Consider the following 23,504-nt stretch of genomic DNA (forward strand, 5'->3'; position numbering starts at 1 on the left):
TCCTGACCTTTCTCCTAGTTAGACTGTGAAGAGTGAAGCAGTAAGCTCTGACTTTTTAACACTGATCAAGTTACTTAATGACTGCGAGGTTTTTGGTTTAATTACTTGGAAAAGTCTGTATGCTTTAAGGTGATAAGTGTTTTGAAACGGACATTCACATTTCTTCCTTTTTTCTCCTTCGAGGTTAATTGGCTGCATCTCTTTATCTTCTGGATTTCTATTAATATTCTTAAATTCTGCTTGGGTAGTAAATAAGATAATTTTAATTGAAACTTACATTTTATAAAAGATGTGACAGACTAATGTAGATATTAATATTCCTGAAAAAGTTTTAGGTTTTTTAATCTAAATTTATTTTGAATTATGAAAATATGTTTCAATCTTCTGATACAATGACATCTCCGTGCTGTTTTATGAGGTCCTAATAATGTTTTTGGGATTCAGGACTTATAGAATTAAACTTCATTATTAAAATGATTGGACAGCCCTTTTGAAAGCAATAGAACAATTATTTTTTTAATTTGTATCTTTATCATTTAACAAAAAGGACTGTACATTGGAGACTACAAAATTTTCTTTTTTCTTTTTTTTAGATTTTTTTTTTAACATTCATTTTTGAGAGGGTGTGAACAGGGCAGGGGCAGAGAGAGAGGGAGACATAGAATCCAAAGCAGGCTCCAGGCTCTGAGCTGTCACCACAGAGCCTGACGTGAGGCTTGAAATTACGAGCTGTGAGATCATGACCCGAGCCGAAGTTAGACGCTTAACCGACTGAGCCACCCAGGCGCCCCATAAATTTGCCTTTTTCTTGACAGTATTTTGTTAGTTGTGTTGATAAACATGGAGCTATCTTTTTCGTTTTTTTTAATGTTTATTTATTTTTGAGAGAAACCAAGTGTAAGCGGGGAAGGGGCAGAGAGAGAGAGAGGGAGACACAGAATCTGAAGCAGGCTGCAGGGTCTAAGCTGTCAGCACAGAGCCCAATGTAGGGCTCAAACCCACTAACTGAGAGATAATGACCTGAGCCGAAGTCAGTCACTTAACTGACTGAGCCACCCAGGCGTCCCTGAGCTATCTTTTTAATGACTGAATAATATTCTGTTATATGAATGTCTCATTAGCCAGTTTTCTATTTTTTTCTCAGTTTCCTGTTTTTAGACATTTATATTGTTTGTGTTTGGATTGTTATATTAACCTTTAGTGACCGCCATCGTATATGCATTTTTATGTATTAGAGAATTTATTTCTATAAAAGAAATATTCAGAAGTAGAATTGCTGAGTCAAAGGACATGGATATTTAAAATTTGATTGTATAGCTGAATTGCATCATCAAACATTGTACCAGTTTATATTTATTTCTGTTTATTTCACAGTATGTGAGAGTGCCCTTGGCCCCACATTTTGGCTATCATTGGACATCATCCATCTTTCATTTTTTGGCAGTCTGGATGAAAGATGGGTTCTTATTTTAATTTGCATTTTTTAGCTTTTTAACATCATTGTACAACTTGCCATATTTATTATGGACAAGCTGTCATAATAATTTATTGGACAAGTTGTCATACTTATTAACAGTTTCATATTTCTTTGGTATATTTTCTTTCATACATGGGTAAGAACTGTTTATTTTTTCCTGTTGGTTTGTGATCACCCTTTGTATGTTAGAATAGCTCTGACATGTATTGCAATTGTTTTCCTCCACTTTTGTGTTGTGTTATGAATTTCAGTTAAGAGTGTTTTTCCACAAAGAAAGTTTAATTGTCTTTTCAGATTTCAGTTTTTTCTTTTCATTATTTTTGCATTTAGGTGTTATAGCATGGCCTTCTAGAGATGCAGTGCTGTGTAGTACTGAAGAGTGCAGATGCATGAATTATAGTCAGAATGTCACCACTGCCAGGTAGTGTAACTGGGCAGTTACTTACCTTCTTTGCATTTCACTTTTCTTAACTGTAAGATGAAGATACCATTTCATAGTTATAATGAGGACTGAGTGTTTATATAGCTCTTCAGACAGTGAGTGCTTGGTGCACAGTAAACACCGTATAAGTAATGGTTCTTACTATTCCCTATTGTAAAGTTATACAAATTCACCAGCATTTTCTAATATTTTTATGTATTTAAAAAAAAAAAAAAACTTTAACTTCTGATCCATCTGAAGTTATAAGGAATGGTACAGGGTCTAACTTCATTGTCTCCAAATGACTAACTAGGTGTCCCAGCACTGTTTATTGATTAAAAGTATTCCCTTTATCACGTACTAAATTCTCAGATATTTGGAAGTTCCCAGATACATTTCTTTATTCCAGATCTTTTTCTTGCACTAAGGGCCTAAACTCCTAAATAGCCACATTTCAAGATTAAAAGAAAGACATTAACTAGAGAGAAAGGATATATCAGGAGATTATTAACTATATCTTTGCTGACTCATTCTTACTGATTTTGGTCCCTGAAATGTCTTGGCTTCATTGACAGAACCCTGCATCCTACTGCCTCTGGGATAGTTTCTCTAGAAGGTGCAGCTCCGGCAGGTGCTGTAGCCCTGTGTCCACACTGAATCCCTGTCACCCTGCCCCCCAGCTTCTCTATCCTCTCCCTCAGTTCTCCTGCTTGTTTTGGGTGCCTTTTGGTAACTCCTGCCATCATCTCCCTCATTGCTGTGCTCTTATTCTTCTGGCTTTCTTATCCTCAGCATCCAAGCAGGCTCCAGTTGTACTGTTGCCAGTTCCCTGCTAGCCTTGGAATTCACCCTACGGCTGCTAATCCAGGGTCACGTTATTGTCACCTCATCCCGATCTTGCAAAGCCTCCTTCCTAACCAGCCTCCTGCTTTTAGACATGTCTTCCTGTCTTTTCCCTACACTGTAGTTAGAGTGAGGCTTCTACAGTGAGGGTATGACCCTGACACTTCTGTCCACGGAACTTTCCTTCATCCTCAGAATAAAGTTCAGACTCCTTAATCTAGCTCAGAAGCCCCTGGTGACCAGGTCTGCTCCCCTCTTAGCTCCCCCTTTCAGGACACTGTCTTTATTTTCAATGTGCTGTTTCCTCCATCTGGAATACTCCTCATCTCCACTGTGAAATGGTTTTCAATATGTTTTTACTCCCTTTGCAATAATGAATTACTGGTATTCTACTAAATATAAGTGTGGCTTTTTGCAGAAGTCAATACTGTATTGTGAATTCTGCTGAACTCTGATTTAAAGTTCCTCAGTATCTGAATTAGATTTGCCGCTTTTAAACCTCTTCAGTTTTTCCTCTGTGATTGCGTATGTAGTCACGTCTTAACTGAACAACGGTGTTTACGAAGAGTTGTTTGTAAAGTGTACGTTATTATAAAGTGAGTTGGATTTTTCAGGTTATGTGAAAATTTCATAGGTGCAATGTTGGGAGAATATTTTGGTGCCACACAATGTATTGCTGTCTTTGGGAATAATCCAAGACCATCTCCCGTAGGAGAACAAACATGCTGAAATGCTGCAATCACAGGGCTTGACTGTGTCCTGGGCACATCATCACAAGGTTTATATCAGCTGCCTGGCCTCCTCAGGCAAGGTCCCAGGAAGCCGATGGGCTGTAGGAAGACAGGCCTGTCAGATGTGGGGTCATTTGAAATATCTTTTTCTCTAGTCTTTGCATACTCTTTCCAGAAAAACCAAAGGCTAGAGTAGTAAACATGCCAGGGTGAATGTCCATTACCAGTGCTGTCATCCCCCCTTACACCGCCACCATCCGTGCCTTCAAGAGCACTCTGAGTGACTTCTGTGAACCAGGCTCCAAGGTGCTAGGGACCCAGGAGGGATGATGGTGTAAAGGAGTTTAACAAGGTAACAGTCTACTGATGACAAGGGTTGTGCAGCTCTTAGTCATCTGGGAGTGAGACTGGTGTAGGGAGGGTTTTCAGGGAAATGGGAGGTCCATGCCAAGTTCTGAAGAATGCAGAGTTGTGAAACAGGTGAAAGGAGCTTACAGGGAGACTTCATGAGGTGCAGGGGGAACAGACACAGGCCCTCTGCTGATAAGTGAACTGCAAGTATAGTTCAAATAGCTCTAAATGGGTGGAGAGTAGAGTGTACATGGGGCTCAGGAACCAACCTGTGGACAAGATTTCTGTCTCTGCCCAGAGAGCCGTGCAGAGCTCTCTGCTTCATTATTGCTCCCACTGGTCAGTCCTTAGATCTCTGTGCTTAGGGCAAAATAAAAAACTTTTGTAGTTTTACAGGTAACCACAGTGTGCTAGGAAGTGGAACAGGAGGCCCAAAGAAGGAGCTACATCAGAGCTGGTGCAAGGTAGTCTGCAGCCACAAGTCTTTCTGGAAGCTATGACTCTTGCATGGCCAGCAGCTCCCACAGTTGCAGAGGTCCACAGATTGGGAGGTGTTTACCTGCAAAACAAATTCCATCCACTTTGAACCTGAATGTGGTTTTGGAACTGCACTACACTGGGCTGTAGTGATTAGGAACCTGGGCCCTAAGAGTCAGACTTGCTAGCCACTTAATACCATTGGACTCAGGGAAAGTCACTTAACTTCTCTGACCCTCATATTTCTCACCTCAAAAATGGTGTGAGTGGGGTGATGAGATGAAATAATAAAGCATGATTCTTGACCCAGTAAAGTACTCAGTAGGGGCGCCTGGGTGGCTCAGTCAGTTAAGAATCCGACTTCGGCTCAAGTCATGATCTCACAGTCTGTGAGCTCAAGGCCCACGTCAGGCTTAATTCTGACCGCTCAGAGCGTAGAGCCTGCTTCGGATTGTGTCTGTCTGTCTGTCTTGTCTCTCGGCCCCTTCCCCATTTGTGCTCTTTCTCAAAATAAATAAAAGTAAACATTAAAAAAATTTTTTTAAGTACTCATTAACTGTCAGTAATATGACTGCAAATAACTATGAAGACCAGTTAAAACTTTGTACAAATGAAGATGAGGTTAAGACACTCAAGGTTACCTTACTAATTACCATTAGTTTAGGAAAGGTAATGTATATAGATTATGTGTCATCTTGAGAGGAATTTATTTTTTATTATTTTGAAATTATTTACTAGAATAATGGAAAACACAACTTTCAGAATTATGTGATATGGGATAAAGCATATCACTGGTAGTACATAGATCAAGGTTCTCATCACTTTGTGAGGACATAGGGCTGGTTTTCTGGGTTTGGTTTTCTCATCTGTGAAAAGAAGAGGTGACTTACATAATCTCTTGGTTCCCTTAAAGATCTAACAACTTTACAAAAATTTAATTTGAAAATTACCGCTTGTGGCTGTATTTAGTTCTAATTACTGAAATGATTACTTTTGTGAACTTACATACTCTTGAAATTTTAAACCTGGATATCAGCCCTAACAAGAAATACAAATGAAAATCAATGAAGGCCTAGAAAAGTGGAATCATGTTTATTAACTGACATTAAATGATGAGAAAATCGTTACTTTTTTTTTAAAGCCTGTAACTGTACTGGGAGTATAGTATTTTGCAAAGTGGCGAAAAATTAGGACTGAGTAATTAGCATGTTCGTGTTTAACAGCTATGGTTAGAGAAGAGTTTTGAAAGTAACTTTGAATCTAATTTTTGGTAACTATACTGTTAAAAGCTGTTTTGTTTTTTGGGTTTTTTTTGGTTTGGCTTTAATTGTATAAGGAAAGGATATCCCCAGGGATATCTTCTAACGAACAAAGCCCTCTTTTGTCTTTTTCCTAAATTTGTAAAGTTTTTCCATAAATGCCCATATGTGTACATTCTTTTTTACTTAAAACTTTAAAATGCATTGTTCAGTGACACTTAGTTGTATTGCTTCCTGATATTGAAAATTCAGATTTAACTGTATTGCGGGGGTTCTTTTCACATAATTTGGACAGAGTTGGCAATTCCTAGAAAGTATGAATTTCATTATGAATTTTTTTTCTTTTTAATCTAATAGCTTGGTGCTCAAGTTCTAGAAGAATATGACTTTCAGGTAGGTTTGGAATAAGGCTTTTTAACTGACTTAATCACTGTGATTGTACCAACTTGAAGCATAGCCACAGAAAATCTCTTGCCCATTGCTATTCTTCATGTACAGAACTGAAGCTGCTTCTAATTCATTGCTGAGCACATCCAGTACTAATCACTGTTTGTCTTTGGATTCCTGGTACTGAAGAATACTTGACCTTTTCTGCTTCCATCACAACCCATACAATTCCTGGGTTTTGAATGTTGGGATCAGCTATTCAGATATTTGGGAGCACTTACTACATGCTGCTAGCACCTGATTTATCCACAGACACAGCTGTGATGAGAAATAGAGCAAAGTTCTTTTGAGTCTCAGTTGCAATTAGCACTATTCCTTTAGCTTATTGTGACTGATAACTAGCAAAAGTTTTTGTTACCACTGAATAAGGCAGGTAGACTGTCAATTTGCACAATGCAAACTGAAATCATCCTGCAGTTTTATAAATGCATGGTAGAACATTTCCTCCACTGCAAGAGGATTCTCTAGGAGTTTTAAATAATGCCAGAGATGTGTGAGAACAAAGCCTTCCGTTTTGGGGATTAAATCCATAAAGACACTTTGGGCATCCAAGAGAAAAGGTTTATGTTGCAAACTTCTTGATTTCTCTTCTCCCTCTTACTTCCTGGGCCAAGTTTTGGTGATAAAATCTAAAACCATCAGTGTCTGAAAGTCATCTCTAAATACAGCAACTTGCTAAGAATTAAATTGTGTAATATAATGCTTTATTCTTATTGAAGGTTCCCCAAAATACTGAATGTCACAGATTTTAATTACTAAAAGCAAATGAGTAGAAATTTCTTATATGAGTAGAGAATATGGTTGGCCATATACTGAGCCAAGATGAAATTTTTGTTTCTGAGTTCTTTCTCTGTTTAATATTCCCTGCCTACAACACATACACATGTCATGTCCCCTGCCCCCTGACCCCCCAGAACACAGACAGGTCTTGACTTTTCACTTGTGCTGGACAGTGGCTCTAAGACTTGCTGTTAGTAAGCCACCTGCACTGAATTCTTTGCCTTAGCAAGTTTCCTATAATGCCATTGCGATCACATTTTTTCTCTATTTCTTAGTCCTTTATTAAAAATAAATATTACTTTATAAATTATTTATTAAGCATTGATAGGGTTTGCCCTTGTGATCAATTTGCTGTACACTTTGGATAGTTATACCATCCTTCTCTTCATAGGCTGATTTCTGTCCTCATGCTTTGGGTTACTTTTGCCCCAATATATTATTTCATGGGAATACAGAGCACAGGAGCTACATTTTATATTGGCTGAAGCCGTATTGTTTTTAAATCTGTCACAGAAATTAGCCCAAAGACCTAGAAAAATAATATGCTATCAATTATTGATTTTTTAAATAGCTAATCTGGGACTGATTTTAAGTGTACTGTGAGAAATTGCATTAAAAACATTGATAAAAGTATTTACATTTCGTAAAAAGTTTCTGCTTAAGGGATATATTTTAAGAGTTCATTTTTCCCCCATATGCTTAGTTAGCCGTGTGCATCAAATCTTTCTAAATAGTGTTTTTTTCCATAAACCGTTAAAATATCCTGGAAATGTTATAATTTCAGAATTTCAGCCCTTTCTTCCACAGCTCTTTTACCTGTGAAAATGGGATAAAATCTTGTTTTCTTAAGATGATATGTAAGAATTTGGGGTTTGGACACTGTGGTCACTGTGAAGACATGACAGCCATCACCACCTCCCCTCCAGGATTATGTCACCTGTGATTGTTGTGAGGAAATGGTGAAGTTAGTGCTCTTGGCTGCCGTGGCTTTCAGTTTCTGCCCTGCTGCCTAGTAGTTATTTTGGGGTCTCCCCTGTATAAGTCTGAGAAGCAAAATATCACTGGGTCTCACCCTGGATCCTGGACATCAGAGGGGTCCGCTGATATGCTGCAGCTGAAGCCGGGGTGGAATCCCTGGCTTATATCAGTTCAGGTACCAGAGAACTGCTTCTGGATAAGACTTGCTCAGGATATTGACCTGTTCTCCCTTGCTGGAGCACAGAAGCAGCCATTGAGACTTTTAGAGGCGACTAGATCAGGAATGGGATGGAGAACAGAGAGGCTGCTGGTGGTGGCAGTGATGGCAGTGGCAGGAGCAGCTGAAATCGATCTTTACGGCCAGTGAACTGCAAAACCTGATCAGCTTCTTACGGGATAGCTAGACTCTGACAGAGGCAGATGGACCACAAAACACCTAGGCCTAAATTTTTTTTAGCCCCTGATTTGTAACTTGATGTGTTTCTAATTATTCATTTTGTGATTCAAGTTTAATCAGACTAACTGCGAGTGGGGCCTTTAGACTGCCCTTTCAAAAAATTGGTAGCATGTTCACTTCACTTATTAAATGATATTTTGAATCATTACCTGTTACTTTCTCTTAGAACTTTAAACATTCTTTAAAAACGTGAATATTTTAGTCTATTTCAAGATGTTTATTATTGCTTATGTAGGACTAATGAAAAAAATTAGGAACAAATGAATTCCACAAGAATTTTTCTTTGACCTCTGAAGAGTCAAGTAGCCCAACTTAAAGGTGAGAAAATGTGGATAATACTTTGAAAATGAAAACTATTCTGATAGAAAATTGAAGTTTTCTTTCCTGCTTCATTTAAAATGAAAAGCCTAATCAAATTGCATTTCAAATTCAAGAGTTCTTTATGGACACATCTGATTCCTTCTTTCCCCTTTCAGCTATTGTATAGGGAATTTTCTGTGTCTTTAGTTGAAAAACATCAAACCTGCTCTCCAGGAGCTGATTGTGGTAGACGGCGTGTTAGCACCAGCTCACACCAACAGGCCTATACCCAGTACTGTCTTCCCACCTCTGCAGACCATTGAGTAAAGTACTTGAACCACTTTGACTTTGTCCTCATCTATGAATGGGAAATAATGTCTTTCATACTTCAAGCATTTGAGAAAATTGAATGAAATGATGGCTATGAAAGTGCTTTCAAAGGGTAACAATACAGCACTAGGATTTATGGTCCCAGCACTTCAGAATTCCAAAGTGCAAGCACCTGCCTCTCTAAGTATCACAGTGGCATTAGAGATCTGGAGCAGTGGAGTCCTGGGCTGAGGCGGCTGGGGCTGGCCAGTGCTGAGTTCCCATCAGCTCATCCTAGTTCAGCAGCGTACTCCTGCTGTGCTGCTCTTATTGGAAAGAGCAGTAATAGCTCACTTCCTCCGTGCCTGGTCCACTGGGTGCATCCTATAGCTTCTCTCATTTAAGACTTACACCATCCTTGTGAAGTTTTATTCCCATTTTACAACTGAGAAAGCAGACACTCTGAGAGTTGAGGTAACTTGGCAGCTAGTTGACCTTAAAGCCTGGATGTGAACCCTGGTAGTCTGACTCCAAGACTGTGTGCTCTTAACCTTTCTGATAATCTTTTATATATATATATATATATATATATATATATATATATATATATATACACACACACACACACACACACACATACACACACACATATATATACACTATATATATATATATATATATAAATGTATGTTTTATATACGTTATACATATATTTTAAATCAGGAGATAGGTTTGAGTTACATCAGCACATTTTTTTAAAGTTTATTTATTTTTAGAGAGCATGAGTGGAGGACAGGCAGAGCCAACGCGGGTCTCAATGTCATAAACCATGAGATCGTGATCTGAAGTGAAAGCAAGATTTGGACACTTAACCAACTGAGCCACCCAGGCACCCCAGCACATACATTTTATTATCTTTTATTTATTTCCTTTTCTTGCCTTTTATTGGAGTAAAAATCATATCTGATTATGACTTTTTAAATTATGGTTAAGTCTTCCAGAATACACAGGAAGCATCACTGAACCATGTTAACATTTTTCATTGTGATGTGAAGTTGGTATAAAATAAAGCCAATTGTAAACACAAATAAATTTAGACTTCATTGTGTTTACTGTGCCAGAGAAGAGAGTAGGCTCTAGGGTGCAAATATGGTCGGATTCTTTTTTTTTTTTTAATTTTTTTATATTTACATCCAAATTAGTATATAGTGCAACAATGATTTCAGGAGATTACTTAGTGCCCCTTACCCATTTAGCCCATCCCCCCTCCCACAGTCCCTCCAGTAGCCCTCAGTTTGTTCTCCATATTTATGAGTCTCTTCTGTTTTGTCCCCCTCCCTGTTTTTATATTATTTTTGTTTCCCTTCTCTTATGTTCATCTGTTTTGTCTCTTAAAGTCCTCATAGGAGTGAAGTCATAGGATTTTTTTCTTTCTCTGACTAATTTCACTTAGCATAATACCCTCCAATTCCATCCATGTAGTTGCACACGGCAAGATTTCATTCTTTTGGATTGCCGAGAAATACTCCAGTGTGTGTGTGTGTGTGTGTGTGTGTGTGTGTGTATACACCCTACATCTTCTTTATATATATATATACACACACACACATACACCCCACATCATCTTTATATACGTACATACACCCCACATCTTCTTTATATATATGTGTATATATATATATATATATATATATGTACACACACACACACATATATACACACCCCACATCTTCTTTATCCATTCATCCATCAGTGGACGTTTGGGCTCTTTCCATACTTTGGCTATTGTTGATAGTGCTGCTATAAACATGGGGGTACATGTGTCCCTTCAAAACAGCACACCTGTATCCCTTGGATAAATACCTAGTAGTGCAATTGCTGGGTCTTAGGGTAGTTCTATTTTTAGTTTTTTGAGGAACCTCCGTACTGTTTTCCAGAGTGGCTGCACCAGTTTGCATTCCCAAAATATGGTTGGATTCTTAATGCACAGACCTTTGCCAACAGAATGGGAGATGTGCTTGGAGTGCACGTGCATTAGAAGTAGTCATTGTTAACACCGTGGAGCCTTCACCCTTCACAGAGTGCACGCACAGACTTGGTCTCCCCTGCACCCTGTGACACTGCCATTATTCCCATTATATAGTTGGTGGAGATACCTCACAAGAGTTAGGCAGCCTCTCCAGGCAAATGAAGTAGTAAGAGACAGAGTAGTAATCCTCTGTTCTGTATTTACACCCACTCCCTCCTGTGCCGCCTCTCCTCAGCTTGCACCTGAGTGTCCTAGTGCATGCTCCAAGGTAGCTGCCTTGGGTATTTCAGGCATTTTGAAATTTATTTCTTTACACCTAAATGTAGTTATTAGAACTCTTTGTGTAAGTGGGTCTTAAAAAAATATTTTTCATGTCCAGTGGTTTTAAATAAAGATTCAATTCAGACTTCAGCATTTTTTTTGGTTGGTGTAATTTAATTGTTGGTTATGCCTGTTTACTAATTTGAGTAAAGATATTAATATCTAAGGCTAACATCCAATATAGAAGTATGCCTAAGTGAATTCTAGTCCATTTATTCTCTTATTGATGTTTGTTCTCTACTAGTAATGTAAGTTAACAAATGCCTGCCTCCCAAATGTGGAATCTTTATTTTATGTTCATCAGACATCTTCTTTGATAATTAGAAGAGCTTAGTGGCTTTGAGAAAATTCAGTAATCTCCCTGACCCTATGCCTCCCTAACAAACAAAGGCGATTATCTTTAACTATAGAAAGTCCACTCAGGTAAAAATGAAATCTCCTTCAGGGCAAGATAAGTATCTTTGCCCTTAACTGTCTTTTATTCCCTTATTTTGTTTTCTTAAAAATCATAGTCATGTTTTTGCTGTCCTGTAAAACTTACATACATGCTCCTTGTAGAAACAAACTGTCACCTCAACTCAGGCCATGTTTACTGGCATACTGTGTGCATACTACTGTGCTAGGAACTCTTTTGGGGAGGTAAAAAGATGATTGACTTCTTGTGTCCTGTGACTGGTTATAGCACTACTGGTAGCTAGGTTCAGGAGAAACTCTTGGAGAAAATAGGGGTAGTTGTCCATTCTGCCTGGATTTGACAGTATTCATGTATATGCTGGATATGAGGACAACTTCATAAGTGCTGCCTACTGATTATCTTTTTAGGGTACAGATGATGTAGGCATTGAAGAAAAAAGATGAAGAAAGAAATACCGTTGTGCTGTAAGAAAGGCCTCTTAATAAAAAATGTAAGCTGACACACACACACTCTCCTAAGAAAACAATCAAAAATGATGCAGTGCCAAACTCCTGAAAATGATTTTATTATGTGTATTTTACTTATATACATCTTTTAAGAAAATAACTTGTGGAAAGTAAGATATGCTTAATCTTACATATCTTATTACAGTGATAATAATTTCTCCTTTGGGATTGAAGTTTCATGGCTTCTTATGAATGTTTGTAAGGATACCTTTGCTCACTTGAACCCTGGGTTGCTCAGAATCTTTCACAATTGCTGAAGATTGAAGAATGAATGGGGAGTTGCTGTGGGCAATTTTAATTCCTTGATAGATCAGCCCCGGTTCATTTCCGGACCTCTGAAAGAGTAGTGGGGAAATCCTAGCTCAGATTCCTCCTTCTGAGGTGTGCCAGGATTTCACGGAAGAGAGCAGAGGAGAACCTGCAAAGGAGATGTTACAGGACAGATGACACCCAAAAGGCAGGGGAGAGGACATTGTCCATGGAGAAAATGGTCAGCAGTGGCAGTGCCATTGGGCAAGGAATGTGAAGGTGGTAGTGACTGTCTTCTGACCAGCAGTTTTAGTGGGGTGGTGGGCATCGGAGCACCTGTGCTTCGTTAAGGAGTAACAGGGTAGTGAGGAAGCACAGGCTCCTCTTGAGAAGCTAGCAGAAGATGGAAGGGGAGAGAGGAGAAAGCCTAAGGGTTAGCAAAGGCAAAGAAGCATTTAGGATTGATGTGATTGGTCTTTATTTTAAGGCTAGGAGAGGGGAGAATGCTTATAGACTGAAAAGATGGAGCAAAGAGAGGAGGTTTTGTTGTTCAAGTAGTGAGCGTGCTTTTCTGAAACAGACGTTTCTTGAGGAGGAGGCTGGGAGGGCACTTGACTGAATGGTGACTAGGAAGCCAGTCTGTGATTAAAAGTTTGCCATGGTTATGAAATATGTAGATAGGCATTTTTTTCTGTGTTTAAATTATTGTAGTTCATGGTGTAATAAAACATTCGCTCACTCAACAAATTTATTAAGAACTGGCTATGTGCCAGGCGCTAGGAATACAGCAGTGAGGGAACAGACAAAAATCCCTGCTCTTACAGACATTATGTTCTAACAAAACATGGTTGTGATTGTACTTGGAACCCATTTCATGGTTTCTACATGCACAGTTTGTTCATGTCTTACGGACTTCCCTGAGGGTGACAAGGAACACTTTTTTTTTTTTTTTTTTTTAAGTGACTTTCCCTGCCCCAAGTGTTCAGAAGATTGCTTTCTGTCCAAGCCGTCTTGGTGGCTCTGATAGTTCTCTACCCTCTTCCTAATTGTCACTTACAGTTGCCTCTTAGAAATAGTAACCTGGTCCTGTTTTAACTTGGTCAGCATGCATACCTAACTGGTAGCCAGTCACATTTTGATGCTGAACGTGTGGTGTGGTGATGCATGTAGGGGTATGATCCCATAGTACTTCCTTGGTAATAAAGTATCAAAGATTTAAAATATTTTTAGAAAAATAGTTTAGGACATATTTAGAAATATCCCTATAAATATTACTGACTCTGTTGTATAACAGATATAACTGATAGGCTTTCTTGGGTGGAAAGTGGTAGAGATATGGTGTATGCTTGGCAGTTATGCAGTTTATCTTCTCTCTGCCTCAGGTAGAGGGTGACTTATTGCTTATATATGGCTAGTTGCTGTGGCCTTGATAAATTATGCTCTCTGAACAGTTTTTTGAAGTTTTGTCATATCTTTATGTAAACATCAAACTGATGGGAACACGGTTGAGAACACCTGCTTTAGCTTATTTGTGAACACTTTGGACATCCATTCAGTTCTGCTGAAGGAACCAGGAGTGTCCCATGCAGTCTGCCATCCTGAGAATGCTTGTTTGGAACAATGAACATCTTTGTGTCATTGGCTAACATTGAATTCATTTGAATTTTATTTTTTAGTCATATTTGTATTTTTTTTAATTAAATTTTTTTTGATCTTTATTTTTGAGAGAGAGAGAGGGGAGAGAGAGAGGGAGACACAGAATCCGAAGCAGGCTCCAGGCTCTGAGCCATCAGCACGGAGCCCGACATGGGACTCAAACTCACGGACCGTGAGATCATGACCTGAGCCAAAGTTGGATGCTTCACCGACAGAGACACTCAGGAGCCCCTAGTCACATTTGTATATTCAATGAAAGACTTTCATTGCAACTCACTCCCAAATCGTAGAATAACATTGGTCTTCTAGAAATTGATGGTCTATTTTTCATGCTTATGCTATGGCTTCTAATGCATCCCACCAGCTGTTTTCCCCTAAACTAGGAGAGTCCATGTTTGAGGAGTCTAGATTTGGGCTTCCAACACTGCCGCTTCCCTGGACATACCCCCATTCATCAACCCCCTTGGCTAATTCCCTCTGAGGTTCCTTCCTAGTAAGATAGTAGTCTCATGACTTCTGCCTCTCCCCTCCCATGCACAAATCCTGTTGGGTTTTCCTTCAAGACTTTTTATTCTTACTAACCACAGGAAAATCATCAGGCATTAACAAAATGAGAGTCATGCTCAAGTTCCCAAACTTTGGGAAAGGTTTTTTCACTGAAATACAGATGTCTAAATTTGTGGTTCTTGGCTTCTTTTACCGGCCATCTCTTAGTGTTCTACTGGGATGAAATCTTCCACTTTTCATTCTTTCCACAAAGCGTGGTCATAGAGATATGGTCTGGAGGCTCATATTGGAAAGGCATTCCTTCCTCCCAGCCTGCCATGTATAGGTACCAAGCATTTGAAGGTCCATAATGTTAGAATGGAAAATGAGTAAGACCTGGTCTTACCCTCAAGTAAAATACAGCACAAGGGGAAAGATCAGTCTTTTCCTTTATTTAGCGTGTATTTATTAAGTATCTCCCATATGCCAAGCTTTTTGCTAGGGTGGGGGACATAATGTTGAGACACCCCCCCCCACTTTCTGCCCTCAAGGATTGCACAGTCAAGTGTTGGAGACAGATAAGTGTCCATTTTAATAGTGCAATTTGCTGAGAGGGGATGGAAGAATCTATCCCTCACTCCAAACTCAGACTGAAAGCCAGCCTCTGGGACAGTTTCTCTAAGGTAGAGATGACCCTAGAACTTGAGTGGTAAGGTGACAACTACAGGGCATTGAAACCAAGAGATACGCCAAGGAAAACTAGACAGATTTTATTTTTATTTTTTCCTTCTTCTGTGTACTAGATAAACTCACATTTTATTGTCAGCTTTGTTTCCATTTTTCAACCTAAAAGTTTCGAGGTTGCATATCAGCCAGAATGGTAATGAATTGAGTCAAAGTTATTCCAGGTAAAAAGAATATTCATATACATGCTTAGGAAAAAGAGTTGGTGCCTGCCATGATTTAAAACAGGAATAACATTGGGCACCTGGGTGGCTCAGTCGGTTGAGCGTCGGGCTTCGACTCAGGTCATGATCTCACAGCCCGTGGGTTCGAGCCCCACATCGGGCTCTGGGCTGACGGCTCGGCGCCTGGAGCCTGTTTCGGATTCTGTGTCTCCCTCTCTCTCTGTCCCTCCCCTACTCACGCTCTGTCTCTCTCTGTCTCTCAAAGATAAATAAACATTTTTAAAAAATAAATAAATAATAAAAAAATAATAAAACAGGAATAACACAATAATACAATTTATATATGTATAATCTTTTGCCCCATTTTCATTCAGATCATTCTTTTATAACTGAGTTAATTAAAATTAGAGATGGTTAAAATGACTGTCTTTTGAAGAATGTACTAGGCTGTCATAAGTCAAAACCTGCCATTTTAAAATTAATGCAATTATTGGATTCTACTAAATTGTACCTTTTGCTACAGTGAAAAGAAATTGGCATATTCAGGAACACCTCCAGAATTCTGTTGAAATAAGGAAGATGTTATTTAGGTAGACAGACGGTAATGATTCAGACTATATTTGGAACCGGATATCAGAATTAATGTACCTTCTCTTTAAAGTGATTAGTGGGGCAAATGACATCTTTGATAGTAATAATCACTTAGGTTACATTTTTAAGGAAAGAGTGCCACCTGCTGAATGAAGTTTTTTTCTTCTCATTCCATTCTAGAATGTTCTGTTTCACTTTGAATTCTTAGTTTTTTCAACTATATATAGATAGCTTATGCCAGCCAAAGAACAAAGAAGTTAGGTTCACTCCTGATCTCATCTTCCAGTGGATTAAATAAGGTGTGCCTAGTATTCTTGGAGGAGGTTTATGCCATCAAAACCAGTTGCAGAAAATAAAACCTTAACCTTAACACAATTCAGCACTTTGCAAGTTTCAAAACCTTCCCATGATTGTAATGTACTCACTGGCCCAAAGTTTTTGTTTTGTTTCAAGATGGGTATGTGGACACTCACTGAGTAGGAATAGGTGAGCAAATGTCTGGGAAGAAATTATGCCAAGGAATAACTGAAGGGGAATAAGGAACATACGAAATTGGTCAACATCTACTGGGGGAGACCTCAGTCACCTAGAATGTTAGTACAGAAGTAGTTTGATCACAACTTGGCTGTAGGTCATTTGAGGAGATTCCTGAAGTCAAGTTGGAAATCTAAATACCTGTTTCACAATAATCCATAAGGTACTTTTATAGTTATTAACAAGATGTCATCTCATCAGTGAAAGGTTGAGAACGTGAACACTAGCAAACACAGCAGTAATAGAATTAAAATATTTTATTTGAGAATTTTACATGGCCATTACTTGTAGTTTATTGACACATTTGTGGTGTTTTGGCTTAATTTATTGTTAGGCGTCAGTCATTTGCAGCTTTTTCCACTTGTTTATTGGACTATATAAGTAGAGAATTTTTTTTTCTTACCAGAAGAGCTAGACAGTACACTAGATTGATTTATACTTGCTGATATAGACAGAGTAATTGTACAGCCCACAGAGGAATGACATTTTGTATTAAAATCTGGAACTAAAAAATCATATATACATTGTGTAAGGTATTAGAATTTATTCCATATAAAATGTTTAAGGTTTTTATTCAAATATGTCAAGTTTGTGTCCTAAATACCAGATGTAATTAACCAAAGGTTAGTCACTTTTTCAGTTTGAGGAATGAATTGTATCTAAGACAGCAGATCTTAAAAAAAAAGTTGCAGTGATATCTACTTTTATTACTTAAATAAGCAGTAATAATTGGCTGAATGAATGATAAGCATTCTAAATATAAAAAGCATAATATTTAATAATACAGAATCAAAAAGATTTTACAGTAATTGTGTTTTCAGGTTAGCACTCAAAACGACACATTAAATATTAACATCTCAGCTTTTCTTCATTTACAAAAAGCAAACCATCACTTCTGTGACACAGATTAAGCATTTCTTTTTTTTTTTTTTTAAACGTTTATTTTGGAGGAGAGCCCAAGTTGGGGAGGGGCAGAGAGAGAAGGGGCAGAGCATCTGAAGCAGGCTCTGTGGTAACAGGCTGACAGTAGTGAGCCTGATGTGGGGCTCAAACTCATCAACCACGAGATCATGACCTGAGTCGAATGGACACTCAACTGACTGAGCCACCCAAATGCCTCCATATTAAGCATTTCTGAAATGATGACACCAGATTAGGATAAAAGTAGGCTATATGTCTGCAGAGAGCTCTGGACCAGGGGAGTCAGAATTCAAATTGGACCATTGTCACCATTGCAGCCAAGACTTGACCAGAAACCAGCCATGCTTCATTTCTCATTTCAGGGTAGGTACTACTTTACATCTTTTTGACTTGTAGCACTTAAATATGCAAAAATGGCTGTTCTTTTAAGAAAGAGAAATTTGTGTTTAATTAAAAAAAAAAATAGAAGAGTTTTTAATGTAAAACAACTGAAAGTCCATGTTTTGTAGTCTCTCCTTTCTTGAATGTTCTTCCTAATAGGTGTTTGACATTTCCGAGAGAGCTTTGATAGACTCTTAAATATAATACTCACCTCTTTTCGTAATGAGGTTTAAATTGCTTTTATGTAATGACTATCAAGTGTACAGAGTCTGTAAGTTTAGTATTTCCTAGCCTGAGTTTTCATAGGGTCTATGGATTCACATGCGTAGCTTGCTGATGGTAAGAAAGGCTTCTCAGATTTTAAAATACTGGGAGCCACAGGATTATAGGAGTAGCAAAGAATATTTTACACAAATAAACTATTAGAAGGTACTCTCCAGATTTAACAGATAAGGGAGTTTATGGGTCATGTTGAGCTTTATATTTTTGTTTATATTATATCTCCCTTGTAGGACTAAAGCATTTATATAGTGGCATTAATAAACGAATCAGGGGTGCCTGGGTGGCTCAGTCAGTTAAGCATATGACTCTTGGTTTCGGCTCAGGTCATGGTCTCGCACAAATCGAGCCCCTTATTGGGCTCCATGCTGAGCATGGAGCCTGCTTGGGATTCTCTCTCTCTCCCTCGCTCTCTGCCCCTCCCCCACTCACACACATGTGCTCTCTCTGTATGTATGTATATGTGTGTGTATATATATAATTAAACAGACAATCCTCTTAATAGATGCAGAAAAAACATTTGACAAATACAGCATCGTTTCTTGATAAAAACCCTCAAGAAAGTAGGGATAGAAGGAACATACCTCAAGATCATAAAGACCATTTATGAAAGACCTTTAGCTAATATCATCCTCAGTGGGGAAAAACAGAGAGCTTTCTCCCTGAGATCAGGAACACAACAGGGATGTCCACTCACCACTGTTGTTCAGCATAGTGTTGGAAGCTCTAGCCTCAGCAATCAGACAACACAAAGAAATAAAAGACATCTAAATCAGCCTGGAAAAAGTCAGATTTTCACTCTTCGCAGATGACATGATATTCTACATGGAAAACCCGAAATACTCCACCAAAAAACTGCTAGAAATGATACATGAATTCAGCAAGTTGCAGGATATAAAATCAATGTACAGTAATTGGTTGCATTTCTGTACACCAATAATGAAGCAGCAGAAAGAGAAATAAAGGAATCTATCGCATTTATAATTGCACCCAAAACCATAAAATACCTAGGAATAAACCTAACCAAAGAGGTAAGAGATTCGTACACTGAAAGTTATAGAAAGCTTTTGAAATAAATTGAACAAACACAAAGAAATGGAAAAACATTCCATGCCCATGGGTTGGAAGAACAAATACTGTTAAAATGTCGATACTACCCAAATCTACACATTTGATGCAATCCCTATCAAAACACAGAACTAGAACATTCTTCACAGAGCTAGAACAAACAATTCTAAAATTTGTATGGAACCAGAAAAGACCCCAAATAGCCAAAGCAGTCCTGAAAAAGCAAACCGAAGCTGGAGGCATCACAATTCCAGACTTCAAGCTGTATTACCAAGCTGTAATCATCAACACTGTATGGTACTGACAGAAAAACAGACACATAGGTCAATGGAACAGAATAGAGAACCCAGTAATGGGCTCACAGATGTATGGCCAACTAATCTTTGACAAAGCAGGAAAGAGCATCCAGTGGAAAAAGACAATCTCTTCAGCAAATGGTGCTGGGAAAACTGGATAGTGACATGCAGAAGAATGAACCTGGATCACTTTCTTACACCATACACAAACGCAAAACGGGTAAAAGACCTAAATGTAAGACAGGAAAACATCAAAAATTCTAGAGGAAAACACAGGCAGCAACCTCTTTGACCTCAGTCATAGCAACTTCTTACTAGACGTGTCTCCAGAGGCAAGGGAAACAAAAGCAAAAACGAACAACTGGGACTTCGTCAAGATAAAAACCAGGAATGTGGCCATCAGTGCCAAAAACATGAGAGTGCTACCACTGGGCCAGAGCTTTGGGTGTTTGCAGTAAAGTGAAGACTGTGCCCCAGGAGCCTTTTTTATTTCATATTCTGGGGCTTTCCTTAGGCATATAGAGATTAGAGAAAATGGCTTGTCCAGGTTTTGTTTTTGTTTTTTGTTTCTTTTTTCCCCCCTTTGGCTGGTGTCTTACGTTTACCCAAGACCTAAGTCCTTGGCAGAGAGTGAGTAGACAGGGGCAAATCTTAGTGACAAACTCTGGCCTCTGCTAGTAGTTAGATTAGTCCAAGTTTGCATGTCTGACACCCACTTCTCTTAGGATGGGTTCACATCAGGTGATTTTACCCATCTCTCTAGCTGGCTGTCAAATAATCTTTTTCCCCATATTTTGAAATCTTAGAGCCTCAGTTGCTCTAAAGACATGCTGAATTTTATGATAGCTTGAGAAGTCTTACATTAAGATAGTAAGACAGCTAGTTTTAGTTTCTTCTCTAGATTTTTCTTCTTAGATATATTGACTTATTTGAGCCAAAAGGGACTATATAGATGATTCAGTACACATTTCTCACAATATATACCAAGAACCACTACTCTACCAAAGGTGTTCTGCTAAAAGGGGCTTCTGTGCCAATGTGAGGAATGCTGTGTATCTTCTTTTTTCACCCCTCTTGGAAAATTAAGATGCACATAGGTATTTAAATAAACTCATTTAATTTCATTTTATCTAATATTTCCTAACAGTAGGGTTATAAACTGTTTAGTATTTTATAGAACATTATTTCCACCAAAGTTAGATCTTTTGTCTAGAAAATCTTTCAGCCTTAATCAACTCCATGCCAGTCCTTCTCTTTCCTTTAAAATTATTCAGGTTACCTTCTCTGTGGATCTTTCCAGGATTCCCCTAGATAAATTTAAGGGATGGAGATCCACTCCATCCTTGCAACTATTTATGGTATGTTAAAATACTTCTATTGTTGCAGAGATGGCCTCATATTTTCTTTACCATAGAGAAAGTGCTAGACTAAGCACCTGGAGAGATAGAGGTCCTGTCTTATTTATCTTTTGTTTCTTTATCCCACTTTGTATATCTGATGCTTAGACCAGAGCTTACATGTAGTAGACATGTCAACATTCATTGAACAGAGTGGGTTTCTAGCATTAAAAGCATAAAGAAGAAAAGCAACATTTATTAGGAAGTCATTCTTCCTCATTTTGAGCATCCCAGTTAGCATGCCTTTCCACCAGCTACAAGGAAGTAGTACTATAGAAATAGTATCAGCTGTTCTGCGGCATTTGAAAGAAATCATTCTCCTAGCAAAGGATGTAAGAGGGCTTTGTGCTCTAATTTGGTGCTATATCATACTCTCCTCCATTAATCTGGGAACAGTGAAAATAGCCCAAGGGTTTTTTATCAACATAGATGGTATTCACTCAAATTGTTACATTTTTAACTGTAAACCAACTTTTCTTAAAAGAGAGGAATATATACAGTAACAGTCCAGTCTTCCAATTACTAGCCGTACTCATTTGATCTCTTAAAAGAATACTCAAACTGAACTGCCATGCTTTTTGAAAAATAATTGACTGGGGCGCCTGGGTGGCGCAGTCAGTTAAGCGTCCGACTTCAGCCAGGTCACGATCTCGCGGTCCGTGAGTTCGAGCCCCGCGTCGGGCTCTGGGCTGATGGCTCAGAGCCTGGAGCCTGTTTCCGATTCTGTGTCTCCCTCTCTCTCTGCCCCTCCCCCGTTCATGCTCTGTCTCTCTCTGTCCCAAAAATAAATAAACGTTGAAAAAAAAAATAATAATTGACTTAGTAAAAATGTAGTTAACACACCTATTGGAGAAAGTTCCAAAGAAAAGCATACACCAGAGCCTCCATATAACATTTATTTGAGATCTTTTTGATGAAAAGCAAAATGGTTAAGGAACAGCCATCCCTCCCCGCACCCCCCAATACCTGCTTTGTGCCATGGACTATGTACTAGTGCTCTTAGACTGAGGACAGGAGACAGTGCTTTGTGGGAAGCTGTCCCCAGTAGTGGTGTAGGGAGTTCCAGTCTACTTCTGTAACGTATTGTAAAAGCCCCCTATACTTATCCATTGGTTGTCATTTAGACACAACCCTAGATTTGTCGTGTAGCACAAAGGGGAATTCTGAAAAGGAAATAGACATTTACCCGATACTATAAAGTATTAGTATCCTTTTCCTTGCTTACTAATCTGTGGTCAACAGTTCAGGAAGAGGATGCTCATATGTCCCATTTTTCTCAAAGGTTTCTAAAGGTTCTTCATCAGGTATCAAGGACACAACAAAGTGGGGGATAAACTGGAATTTTTAGCAGTGACTATCAAAAGAATACAAGCCTCAGGATTAAAAGTTTTTGAAGCTTCCGTGGGTTTTTTTTGGAGAGGAAGAAATGAGAAATGGGACCATATTGGTCTTAAACTCCCTCTGTAAAGAGTGGTTCTCAGAAACTAGTTTACATTAGGCCTGGTAGATCTCCCAAGTTCGTGGGTGTGAAGAAAAGAATAGTATGAATCTTCTCCCTGGAAAGATGGGTGGAAGAATAGTAGTATTTAGAAATATTGTTACAAAGGTCATTACTGTGATGAGTAAAACAAGTATTTTTGAAAAATACTTAGTTTAAGTAATAAACATTCCCTTGGCAGCAACTTTTCAGTCCATTTGTCTGTCATTGTTAGCAGAATAGCATTGTTTTTCTGTCACAAGGATTTTCATGTATTTTGTGAGTTGATCAATCTTACAAAATCATGAAACTGAGGGTGCCTGGGTGGCTCAGTCAGTTAAGCATCTAACTGTTTTGGCTCAGGTTATGATCTCACAGTTTGTGAGTTCGAGCCCTATGTCAGACTTTGCCTCCCTCCCTCGCTTTCTGTCTCAAAAAATAAATAAACAGTAAAAAAATTTTTTTAAATCACAAAACTCATTTCTATTCAATTCTGACAGTTTTTATAGTTTTCACTCATCTACCATAAATATTGCCATTTAATTTTAGTTCATAATTTATGACAAGTCCGTGAATTTCACTGAACTTGAATCATTGTTGGTTCACTTTAGTCTGATTTGTTTTCTTTTATGCACATACATGAGGGGTGTGACCTTGAAAAGATGTCTGCCTTCACCGTCTCGTTTTTCTCTGAGTGCCTTTTTAAAAACGTTTTCGATTTCAAATTGCTAATCTTCTTCTAGGATTTTTATTTCCTTACTAACCTAACTTGATTACTACCTTGATTCATCTTACTTCCTTTAATTTTCTTTAAATTCTGAGCCTGCGTGGCTCAGTCGTTTGTGTCCAATTCTTCATCTCAGCTTCAGGTCATGATCTCACAGTTAGTGAAATCAAGCCCTGCATCGGGCTTTGCGCTGATAGCACAGAGCCGGCTTGGGATTCCCTCTCTCCTCTCTTTCTGTACCTCCTCTGCTTGTATTCTGTCTTTCTCTCTCTAAAAATAAACAACAAAAATAAATAAATTCTTATTGCCTCCTGGCAAGTTTTAACTTCTGTTGTAGACATTTTCTTGACTGGTCCGTCACATACTTGTCATTACATATGACTGTTATATGTCCTCTGGCTTGATAAAGTATATATAATTATTCTCATTTGAT

General features: G+C 38.5%; 1 protein-coding gene and 1 long non-coding RNA gene across 4 annotated transcripts in view; one reads left to right on the forward strand and one right to left on the reverse strand.

Moving 5' to 3' along the window:
- Positions 1–23,504, forward strand: part of MAP3K1 (mitogen-activated protein kinase kinase kinase 1) — an 83,029-nt gene that overhangs the window by 10,327 nt on the left and 49,198 nt on the right. The window contains exon 1 of one of the 3 annotated variants that reach the window (XM_045493629.1): positions 5,927–5,952. The exons of the other annotated variants lie outside the window; for them this stretch is intronic. Coding sequence (XP_045349585.1) covers positions 5,942–5,952 — 11 coding nt within the window. The 5' untranslated portion in view covers positions 5,927–5,941. Of the gene's footprint in view, positions 1–5,926; positions 5,953–23,504 lie in introns of those variants that run through there. 3 annotated transcript variants of the gene reach the window in all.
- Positions 21,679–23,504, reverse strand: part of LOC123605945 — an 81,212-nt gene continuing 79,386 nt past the window's right edge. Inside the window, exon 6 of the long non-coding RNA XR_006716023.1 lies at positions 21,679–22,423. This is a non-coding gene — a long non-coding RNA (uncharacterized LOC123605945). The remainder of the gene's footprint in view (positions 22,424–23,504) is intronic.

The sequence above is a fragment of the Leopardus geoffroyi genome, chromosome A1 (genome assembly GCF_018350155.1).
Source record: "Leopardus geoffroyi isolate Oge1 chromosome A1, O.geoffroyi_Oge1_pat1.0, whole genome shotgun sequence".
NCBI classification, from domain to species: Eukaryota; Metazoa; Chordata; class Mammalia; order Carnivora; family Felidae; genus Leopardus; species Leopardus geoffroyi.